The 27,625-nt window shown below is 30.9% G+C and overlaps 1 protein-coding gene across 12 annotated transcripts in view; it reads left to right on the forward strand.

The window, feature by feature from the left end:
* Nucleotides 1–27,625, forward strand: part of CASK (peripheral plasma membrane protein CASK) — a 766,374-nt gene that overhangs the window by 710,547 nt on the left and 28,202 nt on the right. For all 12 annotated transcript variants that reach the window (XM_069812914.1, XM_069812912.1, XM_069812916.1 and 9 more), the window contains one exon: nt 23,193–23,312. In XM_069812914.1, coding sequence (XP_069669015.1) covers nt 23,193–23,312 — 120 coding nt within the window. The remainder of the gene's footprint in view (nt 1–23,192; nt 23,313–27,625) is intronic.

The following is a 27,625-nucleotide window of genomic DNA, read 5'->3' on the forward strand; positions in this document are numbered from 1 at the left end:
AAGTCTGTGTTAAAGATTTCTTCTAGAACATTCAGTATTTTATACTTTTATATATAATTCAATATTTGATTTAGATATTTTTAATTTACTGTTGATTGAAAGTAAACCAAGATGTTGCCCGAATTCTTCCTATAGCAAAAATCTTCCTGGTATCATCATACATAGTCTGCCAGATGTATTACCCTTCACATTATCTGAACTGAAAGAAAGCTAGATATGGTATTGGTATACTCTGTATATACTAATTACACCATCAAATTCGTTATACAATCATATTATAAAGATCTTACTTGATAATCTGTACCGTATTTTTCTTTTATATACCACGTTTCAAATCGTTACCAGATCACTATACATGAAACGTTATCTTTGTATCAGAATAAATTTTATGGGAGCCGATCTTAAGCAAAATTAGATACCGTATTCATTTCATTATTGCCAAGTGTTTAGACATTGATTAATTATTTTAATTTCCCCATACTGGATTTAGGTTCGGATTGTAATAGGGGCACCAAAATAAGCGGATAGTTTGTTGTTTAAAAATACAGCCTAAATATTCTCTTAATTGTAGGCATATGTAAGTTTTCAATATGTGCACATGTTAAATATTGTGATTTTAATCCAATGATATATTAATTTGAGTTTTTCAGTAAATAGAGAGTGGAAGTGAAAATCAGTTTATAATTTATATATTTAATCTAGCATTGACATAATATAAAGGTTTCATTATAACAGAGGGCATAGCGACATGGATTTTTTTTATAACATTGAACCAGGAACACTCACACTAACATATTAATAATGTTTGAATCTTATTTTAATAATAGGAATCCACATGAATAATAATAATAATAATAATAATAATAATAATAATAATAAGAATAAGATCCTTTCACACAAGATATAATGAACATATTAAAGCTATAACCAAACCCTACATCACATCAAATTATGCAGACCACATTATCAACAATAATGACTACAATAATATAGAAACAGATATGGAAATTTTACACATCACACCAAAAAGTTCACAGTTAAACATCTTAGAACAATACGAAATATATAAACATGCAATAACATACCCACAACATATACTTAACACACAATTACAGTTCAATACCCACACATTATTCGATGTCATGATACGTCATAACACACAAACAACCAGCCCCCATCATAAGAGCAACACACCCCCACCCCTACAATCGACAAATGCACATCGCAGAATTCAAGATCACCAGTAGTTCAAGAGAGGCTGATGAACATGTAACATCATGTCAAAACGGGCCGCCTGTCGAAGGCATATACTGTACCTTTTTTTTTAATTTTAACACTTTTTAACGTGTCACTAAGTAATTTTATGTTTTTAACAAACAGAGTGTTAACATGAACTTTAATCAATGAATAATAATAATAATAATAATAATAACAATAAAACAAATTAAATTATTAAATAAGTGACAAAATAAATAAACAATTTAATATGGTATATGGTACATATTAGGATTATATGACCGGAAGTCAATGCTCATTCAACATTGTACCACTTCTTGTCATCCCCATTAAAGATCTCAAATATATTTCCAATGCTTATTCAATATCTCTTTTAATTTTCATTATACATCTTTATTACACAATTTTAACACTATATCACTTCTTTTCGAGTCTATAGTTTTACTGGTAGGCCTATACCTTATAAGCAACTTGTCATTGCCATAGTTTTATGAACTTACGTTTAGTCCATCTTGAATCTTGCGTACACTACTTTTAACACTTATATAAATGATTGGTTGATTGGCAAACTTACTCGTGTTAAATTACATAAGCAACTGTGGCTTACAGCTGTTTCGGTGCTTCTTCACACCATACTAAGTAGGCTCTGAGGATGGTGTGAAGAAGCACCGAAACAGCTGTAAGCTACAGTTGCTTATGTAATTTAACACGAGTAAGTTTGCCAATCAACCAATCATTTAAGTTTAGTGTCTGTTTTAATCCTGCTTCCAAGAATAGGACTAATTCATCTATATGTGAAACACAGCATTTGAAATAATTTGTCATTATTTGGACATAGAATATTTATATCGTTTAAAATTACTTATATCACTGGTACGGGATCCTATAAATAACATAAGGTTAGCTTTCTTCATTGTGATAATATAAGGATAATACATCTGGTAAAATATCAATCTTACACTGCTCGATGCTACACTCAATATATTGTATTTCGAATATTTTGTTGCATCTGCATGAAGATATATGAGCTTATTGAAGAAATATATTTTGAAGAATGATGCAAATTGCATTATCAGTGTGTAGATTAGAATAGAGATTATACTAATGCAAATTGGTGCATGAAAAAATGGATTGAATAACATAAAAATTATGTTCAAATAAAAATTATATATTTTTAATCTGACCTTTACAAACACAGGAAAACGACACAAGTATGGAAGCACTGTAGCAGTATTTACATTTATTATGTATGTTAGTTTAGAAATAATTGTTTGCAGTAGTTATACAATAGCATGTATGTATAAATCATTTCACGATCTTACATGTGTAGGTACCTAGGTAAATGACTTAAAACATATTTATAACATATTATACATCTCTTATGATTCTGCAATATTGGAAACCTTCATACCTTATTCATATAAACTATCTGTTCTATAATAATTGTAGGGTAGTCAGTTTTAGAATGGATCAGCCTATAAATCCCAATAGATATTTTCCAACATTTTTTTGAATCTAAGACTGCTCTTTCTCTACCGTACCTGCTAAAATTCGATTATAACGCCTACAAAAACTATACTAGAACTTCTTTCTACCAATTTAGGAAAATGCATATCGATCATCTAGTTCAAAAGTGCGACAACTCAAAAAAACAAGTTTTGAGATATCTTCAGTTGAAAGTTTCAAATAAATCACTTAGAAAGGAGAAGAGTTCTGGTTCATAACCACGACAATTAGAAATGAGTCAGTATTCAGGACGAGTTTATCACAATCTTCCAGTTCATTATTGATACATTTCGAAATGTACTAATAATGAATTAGTAAAGTCCATAGTTATAATTATTTCTAAAGCAGTTTATTCTTTTTTTTTTTTTCTTTTTGGTTGTAAATATGAGTTATCTCAATACTGAATCGGCAATTTTTGAGTTGTCGCACTTTTGAACTGGACAATCGTTATATACTGTTACAAGAAATATGTTTAACGAGTAAAAATGGAGAATACCCATACTTTTCCTAAAGAATATGAACTTTAAATGGATTTTATTCTATTTTAGTAGGTTATTTTACGATGCTTTATCAACAGCTTAGGTTATTTAGCGTCTGAATGAGATGAAGGTGATAATGCCGGTGAAATGAGTCTAGCGTCCAAAACACCGAAAGTTACCCAGCATTTGCTCATATTGGGTTGAGGGAAAACCCCGGAAAAAACCTCAACCAGGTAACTTGCCCCGACCGGGAATCGAACCCGGGCCACATGGTTTTGCGGCTAGACACACTAACCGTTACTCCACAGGTGTGGACCTTTAAATGGAGTCGACGATCTTCTGTCAATCATAATATTTATCCACAGAATTTCAGATAAATAAGATATATTAAGGTCATAATTTAGAAAAGAAAGCAGTCAGTTAGCACGTCAACAATTTTTTATGAAGCCACTATTCTGAATGCCTTTTCGTGGTCATTACACAGTATTCGAATAAAGAAAATGAGTCTAAAATTATTTTCAGATATTATTTTAGATTGCTACAATAGTATTTTTATACATCTGCTTTTTCTTTACATTATGCTATTAAAACTAGTACCGGTACCATATCCCTAATTTTTATTAACTTTATTTTTGACATGGCTGATTATAGCGGTAAGTTATAGAATGTATATAGAACACATCATTTCAGATCTTTATGTGATAACAGTACTGAATACGGTATATGTTTTTCTTTATACATTTTATTCTTCATACGTAGGCTACTGTATTTACACAATGTCCTGATTGAACTGAATCTTTCCTGCATTATGAACAATAATTTAAAGACAAGTTAACGACCAGGCTTCTTTATGTGTAGGTCTACTTCAATTTTTTTATTTTTTATTTTAAACATAACTAGATTAGGGTTCCCAGACATCCCGTTAAATATAGGATCATCCCGTTTTTCACTAATGTGTCCCATTGTCCTGAGAAAAGCCTTCGGGACAGCTTTCCGTCGCGTATTTTAGAGTTCTAAACTGACAAAAAGTGGAAAAGTTACAATGTCTATTCTACATTTCAAATTACAAACATCGCACTTCGTCATTGTAGGTGACTGTAGATGGGCTATTATGAAACAATTATTGTGAGTTATTAATTTCTCAAGGCGAGTGATGGCAACACCAAACATTTAGATGAAGTCTGGGTGGATCTTTTTAAAAGTACTGAAGGAGAACTCTCAAATTTGAAGAGGGTAGTGGAGTTCATTATGTGTATCTCTGGAACAAATGTGTGTGTCAAAAGATTATTTTCTCGCATGAACGCTCTATGGACTGATGAGAAAAATAAATTGTCTGTAAAAACAGTAAAATCAATGCTTATTGTAAAATCATTCTTCAGTGAGGATTGTATTGCTTTTCATACGTGATTCTTCAAATTAAACAATTGTTAAATGAAATTAATTCTTCAGAGAAATATTGCAAAGCCAAGGCGGATTGATTTATAAGAATATTTTCACGTGAGTAGAGTATTTTGTAGCTATTTCTGTAATAACTTAGTAAAAACAATTTGAAGACAATTTATATAAAACTCCGTAACAATTTTGTTTACTATTAACTATTTACTTACTCTTAGTTAGTTAGTAAAGTGTTTGTGTAGTAAACTTTACTACACACACACTTTGAAAAATTGGCATTTTGATGGGTGTGCATACTAAACTTACTCAGTGAAAACTGATGTGTCACCATACTTTTTTTCCAATATACGAGTATCTGGGAACCCTAAACTAGATGTTAATTGTAAAGTATTTTAATATAGAAATTAGCTCATTGCAGATCTTTATGATAACATAATGACACAGATTTCCGTAAATAAGCATTTATTATTTATTTTATGAAATATGTAATAAATAAGTATGTACAAATTACACAAATTATTACGATTCTGTCTGTCTGTCTGTCTGTCTGAATACCTGTTTGTCACTTTTAAACCATTAATGGGTTAATGTGCATATCATTTTTACTAAAACAACTAATAACGATATAATAGATTACAAAATATTAATGAATCTCTTTTAACTGAAAGTTAGAATTTATAAAACAGTTATATTATCGGTTGTTCTGTATGGTTGTGAAACTTGGACTCTCACTTTGAGAGAGGAATAGAGGTTAAGGGTGTTTTCGAGAAGCTTCTTAACCGAATAATAATAGGAATTTCTCATATTACTTTATTCTGCGTTTAATTTTCTCTTGAGTGACATTTATATTCTTCTTATCAGTCCACCTAAGAGAAAGTTATATATTTCAGTCCTCAAAGAAATTATACATGAAATTTTATTTTATTTATTTATTTTATTTTATTTTATTTATTTACTTAATAATAACATAAATAAAAACGTTACATTAAAATACCCCGAAAGAACAAAGCTCGTGTTCGAGGACAGTTCAGTTACATAAATATACATACTTTGTAGACAAAATACTTAAGAAAGAAGGTCACATAAAGATGATAATAAAATTAGTAACTAATAATACTAGTAATAACTGAGTGAAAAAAGAGACGATGTTGAGATTGGTGGATTAATATTAAATTATTAGTAGTATAATTAGTACAGGTCATGTTCATATAGTAACCAAGATAAGATAGAAAAAATACACTTAGGATAGAAATAAACTTGTTTTACAATACATGGTATATAATATAAATACAGGGAAGTCTGTCATATAAATTTTTTAATTCTGGATCTGAAAATTTCATTGCTTAAAGTAGTCAATTCTGGATGAAATTTTATTATCGAATTATATAGACGTGGACCATAATATGTACTGTGTAGTAAAGCAGCAGATGTGAAACATTTAGGTTCAACTAATTTAAGAATTTCATTTCGTCTTGTATTATGATCATGTGGCTGAGCTACAATTTTCATTCTATTTTTATGATAGAATTTCATTAAAGAGTATTTATAAATTTAAGAGTATTTATAAATGGTGCCATAATTATGATACTTTGCAGAAGTGTTAGGGAATTTGAAATGCTGGACTCCAAACTGTTTGGATGTCAGAGAAATTTCGGTATGATATATGAGAGAGGTCTGTTTTACAGTATATACATTTTCATTCCAAACTATATAAGCATAACTTAATGACTCTATTGTAAAAAGTTTGTATTATGTCATTTCAGCAATGATTATCTTATGTGTAAGCCTACAATAGAGTAAAGTCATTTTGGCTGATGCTTGAATGACTAAACCATTAACATTTGTAAGGAAACTGAGTGTTACTCTAAACACTTCAACTAAGGTACTCGTTTTGTTTGCACGAGTACCTACTAAAAACGAAATGGGCTCCATGAAATATTATAGGCCTGCTATAAGAACGCCAAAACACATGCCACTAAATTTTTAAATTAGCAAGCTTGCTTGATATATTTTGACCCATCATTTTAATATAGTTAATGGATGTGAGGTGCACTATGTGACAACTTGAAAATTAGTCTCATATATTTATTTGCTTGTAAATTATTCTCAAATCATTCTTCCAAATAATCAGGACTTAAAATCAAAATAAATTTAATATGTATTGTCCTATACTAAGATATTTAGAAACGAAATAAGTACACATCTCGTAATGGGTTTTTTGTACTTATAATGTTTTGAAATTACAATTGCAGAAAAGTTAGTCCAGATATACAAGTAAAACTTCAAACTTTAAATGAAATTCTTTCGCATTAAAGATATATTTGGAATGTATGGTTCTATTGTTAATGTAAAACAAATTCTTGGTTATATAATGATCTATTGAAATGTTGCTCAGCATAAAGTTATAAATTAATGTGGGATAATATTATACTTTTGGTCTCATGTAAGAATGTATATCAATTTTACGAAACTGTATTTTTTATTCTGATTTTGCTAATACCGTAGGCCTATAATAGCTAGATCAGCTGTCTGTATTAGAGATACAGCTGATAATATTTTTTGTGAAATAAGAAACCACATTGATTTTTTATTTCGATCTTTATACATTAAATAAAGTGTTCTTGTACTTTTACCTAGTTCAATGCAGAAATAATTATGTTCTTATCTTCAAAATTTAATTTAGAGCCTATATATTTTTGACAATGTCTGGTAGAGGGGCAGAGAAGGCCTGACGGCCTTATCTCTACCAGGTTAAATAAATAAATACTAATAGGCATTACTTGCAAAAGCATCATTAAACATACCGTTATATATTGCTCTGTACAAGACACACGACAAATTTAACCAATGTTTGATATATCATAGGTTACTTTACAAACATTTTTATAATACGTAGACCTATATGTTCTGAAACATGTAGCTTGAATATTGATTAATTAACGAAAAATTAATAATTGTGTTTAATTTTAATTTAAAACATACTGTATTCTTGACTTACAATTCCCACTTTGTCCAAAAATATTATTGCCAGTTCATAATTTAAAAGTACACCTGAACTACTGATATTCATAGCTTGCCACAATGAAAGATTAATTACACAAAAGTTTTGAAATGCAGAGAAAGCAATTACTTTTAAAAATTCTAGTTAATACAGAACATGTTACTGAGCAGATACTTCCATTATGTTTATTTCTATCCCATGGGAAGTATTTACTCTGCGTCATTTACTCAAACATCCCAATATAGGAGTGACACTCCAAAGCTGTAGTTCTTTTTGCCACCGGTTTAGCATTGCTCTTGGTGTATCATAGGACGCGAACTACATAGCATTGCATGATGATAATAATGGTGATGATTAATGGAGCAGAGGTGGAATGCTGGTAGGGAAAACGCGATTACTCCGCGAAAATCTACCATTAAGCACCAGCTTTGCCCACTACAAATTTCATTTGGACCAACCGGTATTTGAACCCGACTAGAGCTGGGGACGGAGCGAGTAGAACTGTTGAGTAACTCGATTCTAGCAGTTTAATGTGCTTGCAGCGAAGCACTGGAGTTACTCGGTTAACCGTAGCCATTACCGGTAAATGCAAACGTTCAAAGAGAGTTCACGTCTTTCACTTTGTTCTAGCACACAACAACTTAGGTACTATTTATTGTATTTAAATATTTTCTGATGCAGAACAAATTATTTCCGGCAGGAGATCATCCTTATCCCCAAGGCAGGCTGAAACCCTAGTATTGAAGAGGAATTCATCCTATATATGACCTGTCAATTGGGCCTAATGAACACTGACAGTCTATACATATTACTGTATATAATAATAATAATAATAATAATAATAATAATAATAATAATAGTAATAGTAATAATTAAAAATCCAGGATAACAGAGAAGGTTTCGAACTGAACGGGTTACATCAGTTCCTTCTTTATGCGGATGACGTGACTATGTTAGAAGAAAATCCACAAACGATTAGGGAAAACACGGGAATTTTACTTGAAGCAAGTAAAGAGATAGGTTTGGAAGTAAATCCCGAAAAGACAAAGTATATGATTATGTCTCGTGACCAGAATATTGTACGAAATGGAAAAATAAAAATTGGAAATTTATGCTTTGAAGAGGTGAAAAAATTCAGATATCTTTGGGCAACAGTAACAAATATAAATGACACTCGGAAGGAAATTAAACGCAGAATAAATATGGTTGAGAAGCTTTTATAATCTAGTCTGCTCTCAAAAAAGCTAAAGTTAAAGTTGATAAAACAATTACATTACCGGTTCTTCTGTATGGTTGTGAAACTTGGATTCTCACTTTGAGAGCGGAACAGAGGTTAAGGGCGTTTGAGAATAAGATGTTTAAAAAAATATTTGGGGCTAAGAGGGATGAAGTTACAGGAGAATGGAGAAAGTTACATAACGCAGAACTGCATGCATTTTATTCTTCACGTGACATAATTAGGAACATTAAATCCAGATGTTTGAGATTGACAGGGCAAGTAGCACGTACTGTGTGGGCGAATCCAGAAATGCATATAGAGTGTTAGTTGGGAAGCCGGAGGGAATAAGACCTTTGGGGTGGTCGAGACATAGATGGGAGGATAATATTAAAATAGATTTGAAGGAGGTGGAATATGATTGTAAAGACTGCATTAATCTTGTTCTGGATAGGGATCGATGGCGGGCTTATGTGAGGGCGGCAATGAACCTCCGGGTTCCTTAAAAGCAAAAAGGAAGTATTAATAATAATAATATAATATTAGAGTGTTTGATTAATATTGAAATATGTTAAAAATAAAGGAAATGCATTATATTTTTCTATTTGAGTTTTTTGGATTTGTTACCTCCTCAGTCATCATTTTATTTGTATTTATTTCTATGATTTATATTACCTAATTAATTTAATTTATCAATAATATTACTCCTCACCAAAGAGAACATGGTTGTATTGAAGGCTAGTAATGTTATAAAATAAATAAACATTATGTTCTTCAGTTTAAGATTCCACGTTTTATTGATTATTTTATCCACTTTCCATAATAGTAAATAATTCTGTGTGTTATTTTTTAAGTGCTTTAGGCAGCGCTTCGTGGAGCCCGTTTCTATCTTCTCTTTTACTTAGCTGCAGCATTTAATGTTTACATCACAAGTTAATTTATTAGCCGTTAGTATTGTAAATTATTTTATCAATTTTATTTCGTGTGTCATATATAACAACACTGAAGGTTAAATAGGCCTTTCATATAAAATAACTCCGCAAATAGCTGTAATCACGCAAATAAAATTTGCAACCGCCATTTTGCAATGAAGACAAGCACTTTTTTTCTCATCAATTGGCAAAGCGAAAGCACTTTACTACAACGCTTTCAAAACATGCTTGGTTTCACTTTCAAAGTACGTTCGAAAATCGACTTAATCTATCCAAATTTTATATCTGCTGCTACATATTTGTACTCGGTACTGTACTCGGATCAACCGAGTAATGACGTCACAGTACCTGCTCCGAACCGAACCGCTCCCTCCCCAGCCCTAAACCCGACATACCAGTATGAAAAGCCAATGCTCTAGCTACTTTGATAAAGTGCAAAATGGAAGTTATGCTAAGATTTCTTTCTACAGTATTGAAAATAAATTTTGAATATGTCTACAATCTGATACACATGAATATTTTAATTTAAGCTGCGAAATGCATTTTAGATACATCCTCTAGAGAATAAAAAAAAAATCGGATTTAAATAGTATTGAATTGTTTATTAATGCGTTTTCTAGTCTAGGTTCGTTAAAAATATTGTTTTACTAAAACATAAAATACAACAGTCTCAACTAAACCAATTAATCAGAGTAAAATCTGTCTTAAACTGTACACTAGTATAACAAAATATCTATATTATGTTGAAAACCACTCTGTAAATATTCTATAAATTCATTCATTACAGATTACAGTTGGCATTTGGTTGGTATAATAATTAAATAATACGGAGAAAGTGAAGCTATTATTTTTTTTTTTTTTCTGTCTTTCATTATTCCTACAAACACGTAGCTTATTCTGTTTCCTCTCCTCCCTTTACTTTATTCCGTTGCTTGTACTGGAGAATTCTTGTAAAGGTAAAATTTCTTACGAAATTTCGTTTCAGCTTAATTTTCTATAGAAAATATATTGTAAAACTTGTCGTTTTAAATGTGTTTTTACAAGAAACAAAGATCATCTAGCTTGATACATCAAAACAGAATATTAAAAAATATATATACCGATATATTGCTGTGCATTGTCAAACTATATGTCTCACATGTTTTTACAAACAGTCATATTAACTCAAATATCAGAGTGGCAATGATAGTAATGCTTCTATTCATTAATTCTAGACTGAAAATGAACATGATATTAGTAGGACAATAGGCTTACAGCTCGGAAAAACACTTTCCATCTTGCACAAATAGAATTATTGATTGACAGATTCTTAAATTTCAATAACTTATCTGTCAGTGTTGTTGCTTACGAGATATTTCTCAGCTGAAATATTAAAATCGACAGTCGTTTCAAACCTAGTACCCTACACATGTAAGTACCACTAGGAGCGCACTTCTATGCACCAAAATTCCGAACAGATATTACACGCATTGAAAATCATGACAGGCTCTAATTAATTTAATGTATTTTAATTTTATATACATATATATTAAATACAGATTTTATAACCATATTTTAATTTCTTACAAATTGAGATTTTCCCAAATTTAGAAACGTGAAAAATGAATACCAGAATTTCCATTTTCCAAGTGTCCTATACATTTTAAGAATAAATCCAAATTCCTCAAATATGAAAAGAGTTTAAATCTTAAATTATTATTTTGTAACATATTAAGTATTGCTAGTAGAAATCTATTGGCATATTTGTATCTAGTTGAAATAAAATACAAATGAGAGATATTATTTAAAGTTATTTCAATTCAAAACTTTTATTGAGAGGCAGTACGAGTTTCCAATGATGATGTAGGAAGGGCTTAGGGCTCCGGATTCTGGAGTTTATGAGGAACTTGTCTGAGGATGGGATTTGGCTCTTCCAGGACAGAGGCAGGATGGCCCATCTGTCAACATTAGTTTCATGAATGCCACTTGGACCCCTATCATACTTGGACAATCATTGCATATATAGGACATACAGTGGGCCAAGTAAGCCTATGTGCAAATGATCTATCCTAGTTCCGGCCCTCAAAAAACCAAGACAAGCATACAATATTATCTCAGTACTTTGTTCAAGCTGTACATGTAATAATATCAAACAGTTAGTTTTTATTTTCAGTCAATCACTTATCATGTTGAGAAGGCAGAAGTAGATTGTTACATATAATTAATATTAATTTAAAGCCCTTTTCAGGCTTTAATCACTTAATTTTCTCTTCAAAATTCTTAAGACATCTTTTTGATTAATCTTTTCAGAGACCGAAAATTTCTTTCACATCCATTTTATTACAGTCTTCGAACATATTGAACTTTATAATGAACAAACCTTAGCCTTCAGTTTTACATAATAATAATTTAAAATATTTAATTTTACAACTCTGGCACATTGCCTGCCATTTTAATATACTGTATAAATTATAACTATATTTACTGGAAGGTTTCTATCTGAATGTTATTTTAATACCATGTACGCCATTTAACCACTTTAAGAAAAGTAAGCAAGGTTAAACTTTTTACTTGTGTTTTATAAGTGTGTGTTTACCTTTATATTTTTCACCTACGTTCAAATGTACTTGTTTGTTAGTAAACTATCACCTGAAGATGACTTGAAAAGTAAGTCGAAAATATTCGTGATGTATATTAATATTGTAACTTCATGTAACAGAATCTACTTCTGCCATCTTAACATGTAAGTGATTGACTGAAAATAAAAACTAATTATCTGATATTATTATTCACAAACTTATCTGAACTCAATATGACTTTTAAATGTACGGGTAATGATAGTAAAGCAACTAATAGGGAAGAAAAAACCACGTTAAACAAAATCTATTTTGAAATAATTCTTCTCAGGTTCCCAGCCATTGAGTTGGGTATTGTTTCCAAGCTTTCGATGACTAGCTCTGCCATCTTCTTCAGGGATTGAAGTGCAGTGGGACTGGATGAATTGAATTAAAGAGATGGAAATGGATGGAGAAACTTTAAAAGGTACGCGAAAGCGTGTCCTGCAAGGGAGTTCAGGGCTGGGAAAAACTGAATACGTGAGCTCCAAACTTGTTGGTCTCTTGTCTCACTCTGGGTTTTGCTGCACCACTGAAGGAGCCCTAGAGAATTTTGAAGAGAAAAAGCCGAAAATGGAGTAACCTATTAGGTACCACACAAAGGGGTGAGGAGAATGCGTAAGAGGAGCTGACTGCAGGGTCAGAAGAAGAAATGCCGTAAGATTTAAGTCTGCACATTGAAAGGTACTTTGTCCTTCAACAGTGCAAGTGGAGTCAAGTAAATGCGCTCGTGTAACAGTGTGATGTTCGAGGTATTTTGTAGACACTAGGTGTCCTAAAACCAAGGTCGTCCTTAACTGACAGCTTATATACTAGCACAGTCTAATATATACAGTCGCGCAACTTCAACACTTTTTTTGCCAACATTCACGACACTAGCGCCCAAGCGGCAGACAAGGCACTGGTCATAGGGTTAATACAGCCAGCACGTGCTTTAAAGGTATGCGAGATGTTATAATAACGTTTTAATCATGCGTCGGAATAAAGGCAATGTGTGCAATGACGAAAATTGCAGTAACAACAAGTTTAAATCTCCGAATTTGTCGTTCTTCAGATTCCCTAAAGACCAAGAGAAAATCATAACAGTCATAACCTATAATCCACGCTGTATGTAGCTTACGTATTGTGTTCTATAAAACATTTATTAGTTATCAGTTACCTATTTGTATGTCAGGAAGGAAAGTTTAAATAAAAACAAAGTAAATACCTGTTGCAGTATATTATTGTTTTGCAGAGATCATGTGTAAATGTGTAACCATTCCGATTTTGGATAATGTATCTACAGTTTTTAATGCAAGTAATTCCATAATTTTTGTATTCGTGATTTTTTCTTTATATTTTTCAAAAGTTGAATGTTATATTGCTTCAAGTAGGGATTATGGTGTTAATTTTTCAAGAATTCATGGCGTGTTATAATCCTTTTGCAAAATATTCACTTATTGAATAAATCCAGACTGTGTCGATAAATTTCTGATGTGTTGGTGTAGATTCATGTGGCAGACGTATTAGGTTCTCAAGAAATAAAAGAGCCTTTTTAAATTTAATATAAAAAGCAATCTTTTCTGTAATAATTTGCATGACTGTTATTGGTGTTGATTTTACATTACCAGTGATTATTTGAGCCGTTCAGAGCAGAAGTGGTATAAGTCAAAATTAGGTAATGAGGTTTAAAGTAAAAATTCTGTAAAATACAGCGCAAAGTAGCAATTAAAATATTCTTCGTGCTATTCACTGACTACTAATAGTTTAAATAAATTCAATATTAACTGCTACTTTGCGCTGTATTTTAAAGAAAGTTAATTTTAACCCTCATTACCCATTTTTTACTTACACCACTTCTGCTCTCAAAATAAAATTAGGCCTACATTTTCTGAGTTAATTGAAGTTACAATTTTTTCAACAAAATTGTGTGTTCATTTATTTGTTCTCACCTACGTCATAATAACAGTAAGTGCATGTAAATTACGTATTATATATGTAGGGTAACTTAAAATTAAGCTTATGTGTGAAAACTGGAAATGTAATGTAAAGTGCGGTAAACTTTCCATAAAAATTTAAACCATAATATCAGCACTATTAGCGACTCAAAATAATAATAATAAAATGAAAAAATAATGAACTTCATAAATCAGTGTCTGTCAAATTAAGGTTTAAATCTTCTCCTTTTCTATTTTTAAGTTTACCTCAGCGGCCGAGTTTACCCCAATTTGCGGTATGGAAAATAGTTAATTTCTCAGGAAATAGGGAGAGGAGTTCACCACGCGATGTACCCTGCGAGATATGCCCTACAATTTTGACTCTTCTCACAGGAAATATAGAGTTCCAATGGTTCATAAATATATTTAGGAATGAATTGAATTAACAGTCCACGTACAACAATTATATTATTTCAAACCATGATACGTGATCAGGGCCATGATTCAGTTGTAAGGAGCAGAAAGAATTACGTTTATTCCCAGCTTCTGAAACTTGTAGATTAACTGCGTGTGAAATTCTTCTAGGATTCTAAAGTAAAATTAATAAGAACCATATACACTTACTGTATAGCATAAAAATATAAAATAAATTACGCAAAACCCGTTTTCTGATGTGTTATATGTCGTGTGCACACTTTTAACTTGCCTGCCGCTAGAGGACTACTGTCGCGCCAGCTGTCAAATGTTGGCATATTTTATACGTATGAGTTGCGCGACTGTATATATTAGACTGTGATACTAGCTAGACATGGTCCCACAGCACTTTTCAAAATTGTCTAGAGTTCTTGTCAGTGGAGCAGCACAACTTAGAGTGAGACAAGTGGCTAACAGGCTTGGAGACCACATATTCAGCTTTTTTCAGCTCTGAACTCCATTGCAGGATGCGTTTTCTCATACCTCGTAAAGTTTCTCCGCCAATTTCCCTCTCTTTCAATTCAGTTCAATTAATTCAATCCAATGGCACTTCAATCCCTGAAGAAGATGACAGAGATAGTCATCGAAAGCTTGGAAGCAAATACCCAACTCAATCTGGCTGAGAACTCGAGAAGAATTATTCCATATCCCTTGCCAAGAAAGCCTCAAGTCCTACAAAATCTATTTTAGTGGTAATTAGCAAATGTGTTAAATTGTTCATTACGAGATATACAGAGAGCCAGGGATTGAAATAATTTTATAAAGTCCGAAAAAAGAGCTCAAGATTGTGGAATACTATCAGTGTCAAGTAATAAAAATAAAATGCTCATTGATTTTGAAATACGTAAAACAAATTACAGAAAGTAAGTAATTATACTTATTGAATATTTTAAGAACTCAGAATCATTTAAGCTCAGTTGAATAAATGTAATTGATTTTATTAATAAATATATCATAATTATTGTTGAAAGTTTGTTATAACAAAGTCACTATGTATATCCAGTGACATTACCAGGTATTTAAATATTTCATTGAGTTTAGTACAGTAAGAATTTTGAGGTTTGCTTTAGCGAAATGTACAATGTCGTAATTAGCAAATGACGTGCAAAATTCGGAAAAGAAATGGTTTTCAAAAACTTTCCTGATAGATAACGTATAGTGCTCCCAGGACGTTTCTTTCAATGAAGCTCTTTTTACACATCTTGATTACACAACTTTCAACACTATATCACACGGAATATGTATTATATGTCTTTCTCGTGTTAAATTTTACCGTACCTGGTTAACATATTTCAGCCTGTTATGGGCCATCTTCAGAAGCTCTTTTTTTTTTTTCTAAAAAAGAAAAAAGTTGTCATTTCGTTATGCTTACCAGTGTTTTTAAAAGTGTACATTACAAACGCTAGATTGCGTACTATGTAATCAAACAGGGTTTACCTTCTCACCTCCTACTTTTTAAAAAGCGAATCTGTAAAAAACAAATAAAAATTTACACTTTCTTGCTTTTTAGTAGAATCTCGTTTGCAATATAATTAATCAACAGTAGACTATATACCTATGTGTGTAAAGCTCATTTCAAACATTTATACTAAACAAAAACTTGATATAAGTGGACCAGGAACCCCCTAGCTTAACACATGTTAAATTAGTGATATTTACTGTACCTTTTCTCTAAAACTATTGAGAGTAGAACAATGAGACTTTTACAGCATATTTTTGACACTCTTATAAGTAATCTGATGAAAAGGCTTTCATAAATAATAATATTTTATGATTTTTTTTCTGAATATGTACATTTTTATCTTTTTTTTTTTTTTGCTATATGTTTCAAGGAATTTGCTTTAAAAACCATTATTTTTAAAAACTTCTGCGTCAATATTTATGCTACAATACCAACTAAATACACACAGAAAATTGTAAATAAATCTAACCGCTAGAAGCTTAGATATAGCAGGCAACACTTTATAGAGAAAAATACAAACTTACGGAAAATGGCCGCCAAAGTTATCAGAACATCTCAGCTGCATAATCCTCATCTTACATAAAAATTTTAAAATATATTTCCATAATAATAATAATAATAATAATAATAATAATAATAATAATAATAATAATAATAATAATAATAATGTGCATAAATGATATACCGTTGGAAGAGGATTTTTCAGAGAGTATAAATCAATAAAAAAACAAAAATGGAAATTTTGAGCATATTACAGGGTCCCAGTCCCCATAAATTAAATAAAACAATCTGTTCACTGTGCCAACTTTGTAAACATCATGCACTACAGGTTTATTTTATGATATTTCGCGGTGATAACTATTATGAATCTCTCAGGGATGATTATTTTGCTCGAAACTGGCATGTCTTTCCTGATCTTGTCTCGTAGGTGATGGTTAAATACGACTGCAAGGATATACAGTAGAGAGTTTTCATTTAAGTAATTAAATTATTTGGAACATATCGTAGGTACCTTAATGACAAACATGCTCACCTGTGACAAAATAAAGAACTAAATAAAGTGAGGCATATTTATTCCTCAGTTTGATAATATCTCGAAAGCAACGATCTATGTAGGCCTATTATATATTTTAATTTTTGCACAATAGATAATAAATAATAATAGACAATAATACAATTATTAGTTTATGGAAATAAGAAAATGCGTGCGTCTGTTTTTTGTCGTTGTTCATCAAACAATATCCATGTGAAATGCAATTGCTACATAGAGATGCATTCATACACATATCTCAGATTTCGTTTCGCGATTTTGAAGATGACTATTGTATAGTGCTTATATTATTAAGACGATGTGAACGAATGTAATTAATTTTGAAAGAAAAATAAGATTCCAGATTATTTGCTTGATTTATAACAATTTGTATTCCCACTTTACATTTGTTTTTAACGAGATTTGCATTTTGTTTCGAAAATAAAAAGATGCACGGGGAGGATTTATTGTTTATAAAGAAACAAGTATCTAGTAAAAGAGTAATTTAAAAAAGTTATACACGTACTATAAATTGGAAATTACCTACTAGCCTCAATTTATGAGGAAGCCAGCCAATGAATGAATGACTCCAAACATTCAGATCGCCAATACATTGTGGGCTTACTCTTTATGAATTCTTCTCGAACATGGATCTTGATTGTGTAGATTATTTCATTATTTAATTGTGTAAATTTAGAACTAATGCAGAAGACATCATAACTAAACTAAGTAGTTATTAAGACTAATGATGATGTTAATGGGTTATATTTATTGAAGGGCAGTGTGTGTTGTAGAATAGGCAGATATATTTGTAAGAAGTATACAAATGAATTTGTGTTGGGACAATAGGAGTCCATTTATGTGGGATGCCAACATCTGGTCTCTTTTTGGGGCTGTCCTGTGAAATGTGGAGCAGATGGCCGGCTTATATTTTGAACAGGAAAGGTTTGCTCATGTCAAGATAAATATTTTCAGTATACTTCTCATTCATAGAGTTGTTTTCATGAATCAACAGTTCCTCCTGTGGCCAGACTTCCGTAATACGTTAATATGAATACAGTTGCACTATTGTTTTTTATTGAATTTATTAACTAAATAGCCTTGCATGGATTAATATTAATTGTAATTGGTAGCTCCCCTTTGTGTAATAAACTTAATGATGTACGGTACCTAACTTATGAGAATTATAAAGGCATTTTACGTTTTCAGCTATCTTCTATTCTACCACGTTTAAACCAGCATTATTAAGTTGCGTTGATGCATGGCTCTTGTTATGTTTATTTTTCAGTGAGATCGTTGAATGCAACAGAACATGTTACTTAAATATTCGTATGATCAATAGAGTAAATTGAATGCATGTTGTTACAGGAGTGTTAAAACTAGTATGTATAGTCTGCTCGAAAATCCTCATCGGTTTCGTACACATAAGTGATGAATTCGCTATGAAACCTTTTCCTAACGTAAATAGTATTCATAATTGTCCAGAGATAACGCTCGCCATCGATGGAAGCTCGCAACGAACCTAGCAAGTCGTGTATGCGATCAAGACTGATGAGAAATTTCGAGCAGCCTAGAACTATGCAGTTACCCCAGCGAATAGGGATTATAAAGACTGGACACTTTGCGTCGGTACCTTTGATGTAGCCGGACTGATTTCAATGACCTTCAAGCGAGCTAGAGCGTGAGATTCTGCTTTCTCCCTAGAGTTGGCACTGACATCACACCAGCTAGCAAAATAAAATAAATTGGATCCATAAAATAATAAATCCGTCATTAATTGTAATGTCTAGACTGTAGAGTTCCTTTATAATGAGAGTTGAGACGTTGACCCCAACAACAATTAAAATATGTAATGATTTGATAGCACTGAAAATGGAAAAACAAAACTCTTACGAGAAGTAAAACCATATACCTATATTATATTATATAAAAATATTAAACGAATTTGATACTTAATTTTATAATGTATTATAGTATTTTATAATATAATTTATTATATCTGAAATTAAAAAAAAATTATTATGACAACTAGTTCGTCACTGAGAAATAAGGAAAAGCTGTTAACTTGAATTTATTTGAAGCAAAGCATTACTGGATTATGAAATAAGATAGGCGATGTTTGAATCCTGTGTCTCAACTCTATTCTCAATTATTATCTCAGCCTATGCTCGATTACACTAACTTCTAGTGCTTGAAAGTAGAACTAAACGCTGGCGCACAGAGAAACAAAACATAGGCAAATTCGCTCAGTGTCCATTCTTTATAATCCCTAATCGCTGGTTACCCATGTTCCATAATTTGATCAATAAGTCTTCAAGCTCGTGAAGAAATCAAAAGCATAATAACCAAGAAAATATCATCCTGACACTCTGTGCTGCATACAGAAATTGCATTAAGCTCAGCAAGTTTGATCACTCCTGTTTAACCAAATATCAGTGGCACAGTTATTTTTGCTTCGACTGTGATATATGCATTGCTTCATATGTATGAAAGTAAAGTTGGAGTTTAATGTTTAACAAATGAGGTTAATTAATAGTAGGAGTAATTTTGTAATAACTGAATGCTTTATGCATTAACATTGTCATATAAATTGAATTGTTTTGTTATTTGAATGCTATTTCTATTATGATCTGCTGGAACTTTATTTCATTTTGAGCTTCTTTGTATCATGTTTGTCCTTTAATCCTTCTGCCATTGACAGTAGGACTGCTAACTTCTAATAAAAATGTTCTAGGTATCATGAATTATATGAGTAATTGAAGGAGTAGTATATTAGTGGGTTATTTTCTTAATTAAAACAATCTGATAATAGTAACAATAATGTTAATGATAATTATTCTCAGGAAAATAAAGTTGAATTTTGAATGCAATATATCGTAATACTTTTTAGAGTTAAAGAAATTACAAACATATTCCAACTAAAGTTGAAATAAGCCTGCTATTGTGCAAATTCCTTCAATTATACACAATATATTGTACTGCAGCTATATTAATTGTAGGCTGAACATATGTCATTGTATTGTAAAATGCACGTAATTTATTGTAGAATATGCATTGTCTGAATGTTATGTTAATCACTAAACTGTTTTAATGAAATTAAAATACGTACCATAAGTGATTCCCAACTGATACATGTTCACTCTGAGACTAAATTATATAGATGAAGATTTGTGCGCTGTTACCCAAATTTTTTTATGACGTAAATGTGTGTTTCAAGTACACTATTGATATTTTCATAATAATAATTAACAATCTGTCGTATATCTATTCGTAAAAGTGTGAAATATCTTGCAGTATGGTACCGGTATAATATGACAACCAAGTGCATAGGTTATCAACACTGGTACTACCATTTAGAGAATAGTTTAGTTCCTTGCTCATTATGATTACTTTTATAGAGTAAGGAGGTTAATAAGTACTATACCTACATATTTCCAGGAACATCTGGCGTGGGTCAGGAGATTTCTGTAAACCTTTGTCTCTTAATTGAAATGATTACTTTCAGATAAAATTTTAGTTTCTTTCCCACAGCTCAGTTCTAGAAAAATGAACTTGTACAAGGTTTAAATTCCATTTTTATGCTAAAACGTCTCTATATTATCTGCTTGAGGTTCTGGCTGATAAGTGCATCTATTATCAGACAGTACATCTTATTTGACGATATGTGTCAGAGGAAGAATAATTATTGTTTGTATACATCTGAAGTCTGATTAGTGTAGTCGGCGATGTATGCAATGGAGAAAGAAAGGAACAGGCCACCCTAACCACATTATCTCCTGGCTTAGTTGTCTCATAAATGATGCCGTGTTGGTGTCACTTATGAGGTTCAAACCTGTTTACTTACGGACAGTTGTCTAAACAACAACAACAACGTCCCTGTAGTAATTTATAATATTTCACGTAGTGCAAATCTGACATGGATAATCAAATCTAAAGATTAGTTTCTATCTTTTCAAAAGATACAAATCACTCTCCTCCTCCTATAAATTCCTTATAGTTTTAGTCAAAAACATAATGTAGCAATTCATGTCCTTTAGCATCACATAACATCTTTTCACGTGTTTCGTAGTAACCTATTAGTATACGCTGTGACGCTAAGATTAAATACCAGTACTATAATGCTAGCATTGCAAACGAAATTTCGAGACAAGATATTTTTAGTAATATTAAAGACCTAGGATCACTGAAATACTATAGGGAGGTGAAGCAGTTTTGGGAACAAGAAGAATATGTTAGACTAAATTCAAGGGAAGAGAGAACAGGAATGGCATGGTGGAGATTAGGTATCTGAAGACTCAAGAATAAGAGAGGGAATGTAGAGAAGGATAAATGTCCTTTGTGTGGACTAGCTGAAGATGCAATGCATATTGCGCTGAAGTGTCGGGCAACGAATGATTTGAGACACAGTTGGGTAGATAAAAAATTTCTACAAATAAACGCTATAGTAGCTTATAAAAAAATGGTCACCTAAACGTCAGCAATCTGCATAAATTAGGAAAATTTCTTTTTAGAGTTAAAATTAGATGGGAAGAGAAAGTCAAAGCTCTAATGGAGATGGAATTATAAATGTTGAGTAGTCACACGATAAGAAACTACGAAGAGTAGTCAATGAAGTTAACAGAATAATTCTTAAGAGATTGAGCATAAAAAGTGAAAAAGCTAAGGTAGGAGTTTTAAATACAAGAGCTATACTTATTATTAGTTGTGTATTATTATTATTTGTATTATTATTATTATTATTATTATTATTATTATTATTATTATTATTATTATTATTATTATTATTATTATTGTAAACAGAGGATACTTATAGGTTCATTATGTATTAGTTTTTGTTATATTTGTATTGAGAGTGATGGCGGATTAAGAACTGGAATACATCTAATCCGCCATGACGTGAACAAAGATTGATGAAATAAGTAAATAAATAAATTAATAATGCTAGCATTGAACTAACTACTGTGTAACCCATGGCAGAATGCCGAACTCTTAATAACTTTTTTGATATGTTTGTGTTCGGAAATTAGGATTATTACAAGTTCAGTTTTCGTGGATTGTTAGTTGGGAATCACTTAAGATACAACAAATGGTGGAAATAGTAATACTATATGTTAAATACCTGGTATTAAAATATAAAATAAATGAAGATTAGTTATTTCACTTTTTTATAAGATGAAATTTAAGTATATTTAATTACAAATATGACAAAAAATTAACCTTCAGAGACACTGGTAGAGGCAAATAGAAAGTTACCTTTTTTCTTTCTTTAAATGTGGTAAATACCACATTAAAACAGAGTATTTTGCTGTAAATAATATGGCACCATCGAAGTTTATGTGCTAGAAGAGGTAAGGAAATATTCTCTACAATTTTCCTGTGCGAAATTAATTCTTACTACGATAAAATTTACAGTATAAACTGCATTTATTTATATCTATAATTATATTGTAATGGAAGAAGTGAGGATGAAGATTTCTGTGTATGGATTTCATTTAAAGTGTTATGTCATTAGTTATTACTTATTATACTTATATTTAATTACAAGTTTTGATCTGTCTTTTTCATTATTCATTATTTAATTAACTTATTTATCGGAATACGTTTTGTATATCGTATAATTTAATAAATTATATTTTGTTAATCAAACATTTTTCATATCATTTATCTATATTCTATTAAGTTGCTGATAATTAGGGTTATGTATTCTTGAATTTTATATGTTTATTTATTGTTGAAATGTTATGATGTACTCTTTATTTACTTTGTTATAATATAAAGTCTGGAGATGCTAATTAGACTTTTAACATGTCAGTTACGGTACTTCCAAGCACAAATATAGAGCTTCTAAGATACACGATTTGACAAAATTATTATTAGCCATATGACATGATTTTTACATCATAACTCACATATAAGAATTTAAATTTAATTTTGTATCTTTTTCTTTACAGTAAATTGCTCAATCTTCGGACGCAAGAAGAAACAATATAAAGATAAATACTTGGCAAAACACAATGCAGTTTTCGACCAATTAGATTTAGTTACATATGAAGAAGTTGTCAAGCTGCCATGTAAGTTCAAGTATAACTTTAGACTTTTATGTACGCTATGTAATTTTAAATATTATTAAACTGAAAGATATGATGTTATTATGTGAAGGGAATGCACGTCATACATGATTTTAATTTTAGTCGTTCTTAAACTTTAGTAATAACAAAATTTTTAAATTTTCTATCCTCATAAACATAAAAGAGTTGAATTTATAAGAAAATAAACTAATATAGTAAAACTTTTAATCAGAGTTTATTATAATATCTTTGGATTACATTTACTCACATGAACTTAAAAATTCTTGTATTAAATTAAACTGTAGCAGTTTAGTGACAGTTTTAGTTGGTGCAATTTTTGAATTGAGGCCATTAGAAGAAGCTAAAGGCTACAACTGTCGGCTGTCGAATAGACAGGTAATATGACAAAAATATCAGTACTAGCTACTATTATTTGGCAAAGGAAAGTTTAATTATTGCATGATAGTTGTTATTCTTATCAACTTTAATTTTTATCTTTTCAGAAATTACGTTTTATAAATTGTAGCCTATATCTTTACTTCTGATGGCTCTCGAATTTGTTGAAATTGTGATAATATGTTGCTTCCAGAAAAATTACTTTGCTTCCTTAGTCTTCAATTAGAAAGTATTTTGAATGTTGTAAATTATCCTTTACCCTACTACTAACTGTAAGGTATAAAGTAGTAAGCAGAAAAAATTCATCGACACTGAAAAATTAATATCTACTCATGAAGATATTACATGCATGCTCTATGTTTCGAAACCTATTGCACTTCTAAACTGAGTAATGTACACACCATTTTTTATTTAAACACACTGTAAAGGAAATAATTAGAAGAAAGTTCCTTGTTGCAACAATATGTTTATTCTGAACAATTTGGTTAATCTCCTTTGCATAAATATGAAAAGTAATTCGAAATCTTTTTAACCTGACTTTGATATTTAGCATTTTTTGTTATGCAATTTAGATTTATAGCGCACAAAATAATTAAATTTATTGTTACTCATCCCACAGTGTAAGAAAAAGTTCGCCTATTTATAAGTCGCCCACACTAGTCTTATGCTGATGGACAGTCCCATAGGTAAAAATCGCACGGATTTAAGTCAGGCGATCTTACAGGCCACAATCCTCTGCTAATTATATTATCACTGAAGATGCGTGTTATTGCATCCAATGAACTTTTCTTCCTTTGGAACTTTCTTTTGCACTTTTTTATAGTTATTATGCTTCACATAGCAGTCGTAAATAAATATACACTAGTGGCTTGTGCAGCAAATGTTGCAAACTAAGTTCATTAGATGTTCAAATAAAAATTTTTCAGATTTATCTTCAATAAAGAATACCAGACATTTTGAAAGTTATTTGCTTTCATAATAATGAAATATATTCCCTCTGAATTTTTTTTATGCGAAATACTTTTTCTTGAACTTATCCACCTTTAGTTTTTGAGTTTCAACGTGAAAACGCAAGTAACAATGTCAGGACGATCAGTGGGTTTTTCATGTGGGTGTAAAGCAATAGCTATTTCAGGTCATTGCGGATTGTAGGTGAAAGTTAAAAAAAATCAGGTTTGCTATGTTTTCGAACAATAGACATAGCATCTTGGTATGTAGAGCTTGAAATGTAGAGGGTAAAATCATTTTATCCTGCTAAGAGATCTTGTTGAAATGATTGGGAGACTACAAAATCTTGTAGGCCTCTTATTTTATCAGTAAGTAATATCTTTTGGTCTGTAATTTTTGCGCTCTCTCGAGCCAATACTGAAGAGAATGACGCATATAAATATCTACACCACACCGCCAATTAGTATATGAAAAAGACCCAACCGCACTTGATTAATAACTATGAAAATATTTGATTTTTAATAACAGTATTATTTTCTTACGTAAGTTTTGTAACTTCATTTGTAAAATAGCCGTCCTCAGTAAATTATAGAAATGAAGATGTAATTTAAGATATTCACTACATCTACTTATATAATCCAAAAACGTTTCACTTTCATATCACCAATATAGCATTAATATGTATAATAAAATTAATGAAAAATAGTCACATCAAGGCATTAACTATAATAATATTTCATTTCTAATGGTAATAGTGTTGTCAAACCACCTCAAGTTTTGTAGATTTTAATATCCAATACATAGCTGTACTGAGAAAATTATACACTGCAGAATCAGACCTGTAAACTATTTTAGTAAGTCTTGAAGTTTTTAATAACCAGTTGAATTTGAACTCTAAATATGTCAGCAATCTTGCAGGTCGTGGCCTTCGTGTAATAACCTATTGTTTATTGTAGTGTTTGTTTTGTTTTATTCTGAAATGCAATTAATTACTTCTCAAAACTGACGAAAGATGGATTTTGGAAAATAGGAAAATGATGTAGGAAAATTGACATTTCACTGAAAACTACTGTTTTTCTGAAAAACTGTGGGTTCCAAGCTTCAAAATGAGGGGTCATTTATTAAAATCCGTTTAGCCATTTTCCTGTAATTTCCATTACCAGTACTGTACCAGAACTGTACGATATTGTATAATCACAGAGACTAACGACTTCCAACACGTCTCATTGGAGACAAGTTCAAGATTGTCATACACTCGTAATGTATGATTCTCCACTTAACATATCTCCTGTAAATCAGCAACAGATACTCCTCTTCCCTACAACAAAAACAAACAGCAGGCGGGGATATTGGGGCGACTTACAAATAGGGGATTCTGTACCTACTACTACCTATTATATTGTGAGTGTTGATGGGGAATGCAAATTTAATCAAAATTAATTTGTAAAGAGAGTTATTAGTAAATACATTTATCATGTTCACAAAATAATTTCCTGCATGAGAAAACGCTGCTAGCAATTCTCCATAGAAGCATCTGAAAGGTTGCACCATACCTAGCAACCTAATCCTGTAAGAATTGTATTGTATTTATTAACATTCCATGGTATTCATACATTGCTTCACAGCTAGAATATGGAACAAGTCAAAAAACTTAATACTATTATAAAGTCTTAATTTATAGTCACAGTCTAGATGAAATATATACAGAAGAGATTTACAATATAGACTAGTCTACTAGTACAACACAAAGTTTTAGTATGAATTTCATGAAGCATTATTGAATGTCATGAATTCGCCTACAGAATAGAAGGCGTGAGAAATTAGGTACTTCTTTAATTTCGCCCTAAATAATCTTATGTTTTGAGTTTCATTTTTATATCTATAGGGAGGCTATTAAAAATTTTTACTGCCATATAACGCACTCCTTTTTGATAGCACCATAGACTTGCCAGTGGAGTATGAGTCATTTTTTTGACGTGTATTTATGCTATGAACTGTTGAATTAGTTACGAAGTTTTCACGATTATATAAGAAGAAGATTATTAATGAAAAGATATACTGACAAGCCATGGGCATTATTTGTAGTTTTTTAAAAATAGCCCTACACGATTCCCTAGATTTGGCACCTACTATTATTCTAATTACTCTTTTTTGTAATAGGAATATACTGTTACTATCTGTGGAATTTCCCCAGAATATTATTCCAAAACTCATTACGGAGTGAAAGTATATTGTTTTTAAGGTATTGATATGTACTATCTTTTGCATATATCTAATAGCAAAACAAGCTGAATTTAGTTTGGGGGTAATTTCTTTAATATGATTTTTCCAATTTAACACATTATCGATTTTTAAGCCTTGAATTTTGGTTGTTGTTGTTGTTGTTTCTAATAGGGATCTATTGTTAATTATTGCGCTTGAAATTTGCGAGGTTGAATTTGGACAGGATTTAAATTGAATTATGTTAGTTTTGTTACAATTTAATACTAATTTGCGTTGGAGTTATTGGCTGTAATTACTATACTTGTGTCATCTGCAAATAATATGGGATGACCTACATCCAATAAATGAATAAAATTTTCGTAGTCTTCAGATGGTGCTCTATATAGACATATTATAATGAAATTATATGTTTCATTTTCTAATTCAACAGCACAAATTTCTAAATCCCTGTCTTTGCAAAAATGTGAAAGATCAATATTTTTGAAATTAAGAATGAATGCAGTATCTAAGAAAATTTTAGAGAGGTGATACTTTCATGGTTACTATGTATAATATAAATACCAGTATATGGCATCATAAATAACCTGTATAGTACTTTATATGTGAACAATAGGATAATAATTTTCATAGCATTAAAGTAACAATAGAACTGAGCCAAAATTCTCAGATATTTATCCTATTTTTTTCTAAAGCTATATTATTGTTGCTTGAGTTTCCTGAAACTTCATTTTGCTAATTCTAATATTGTA

This window comes from Periplaneta americana, chromosome 16, assembly GCF_040183065.1.
Source record: "Periplaneta americana isolate PAMFEO1 chromosome 16, P.americana_PAMFEO1_priV1, whole genome shotgun sequence".
NCBI lineage: Eukaryota > Metazoa > Arthropoda > Insecta > Blattodea > Blattidae > Periplaneta > Periplaneta americana.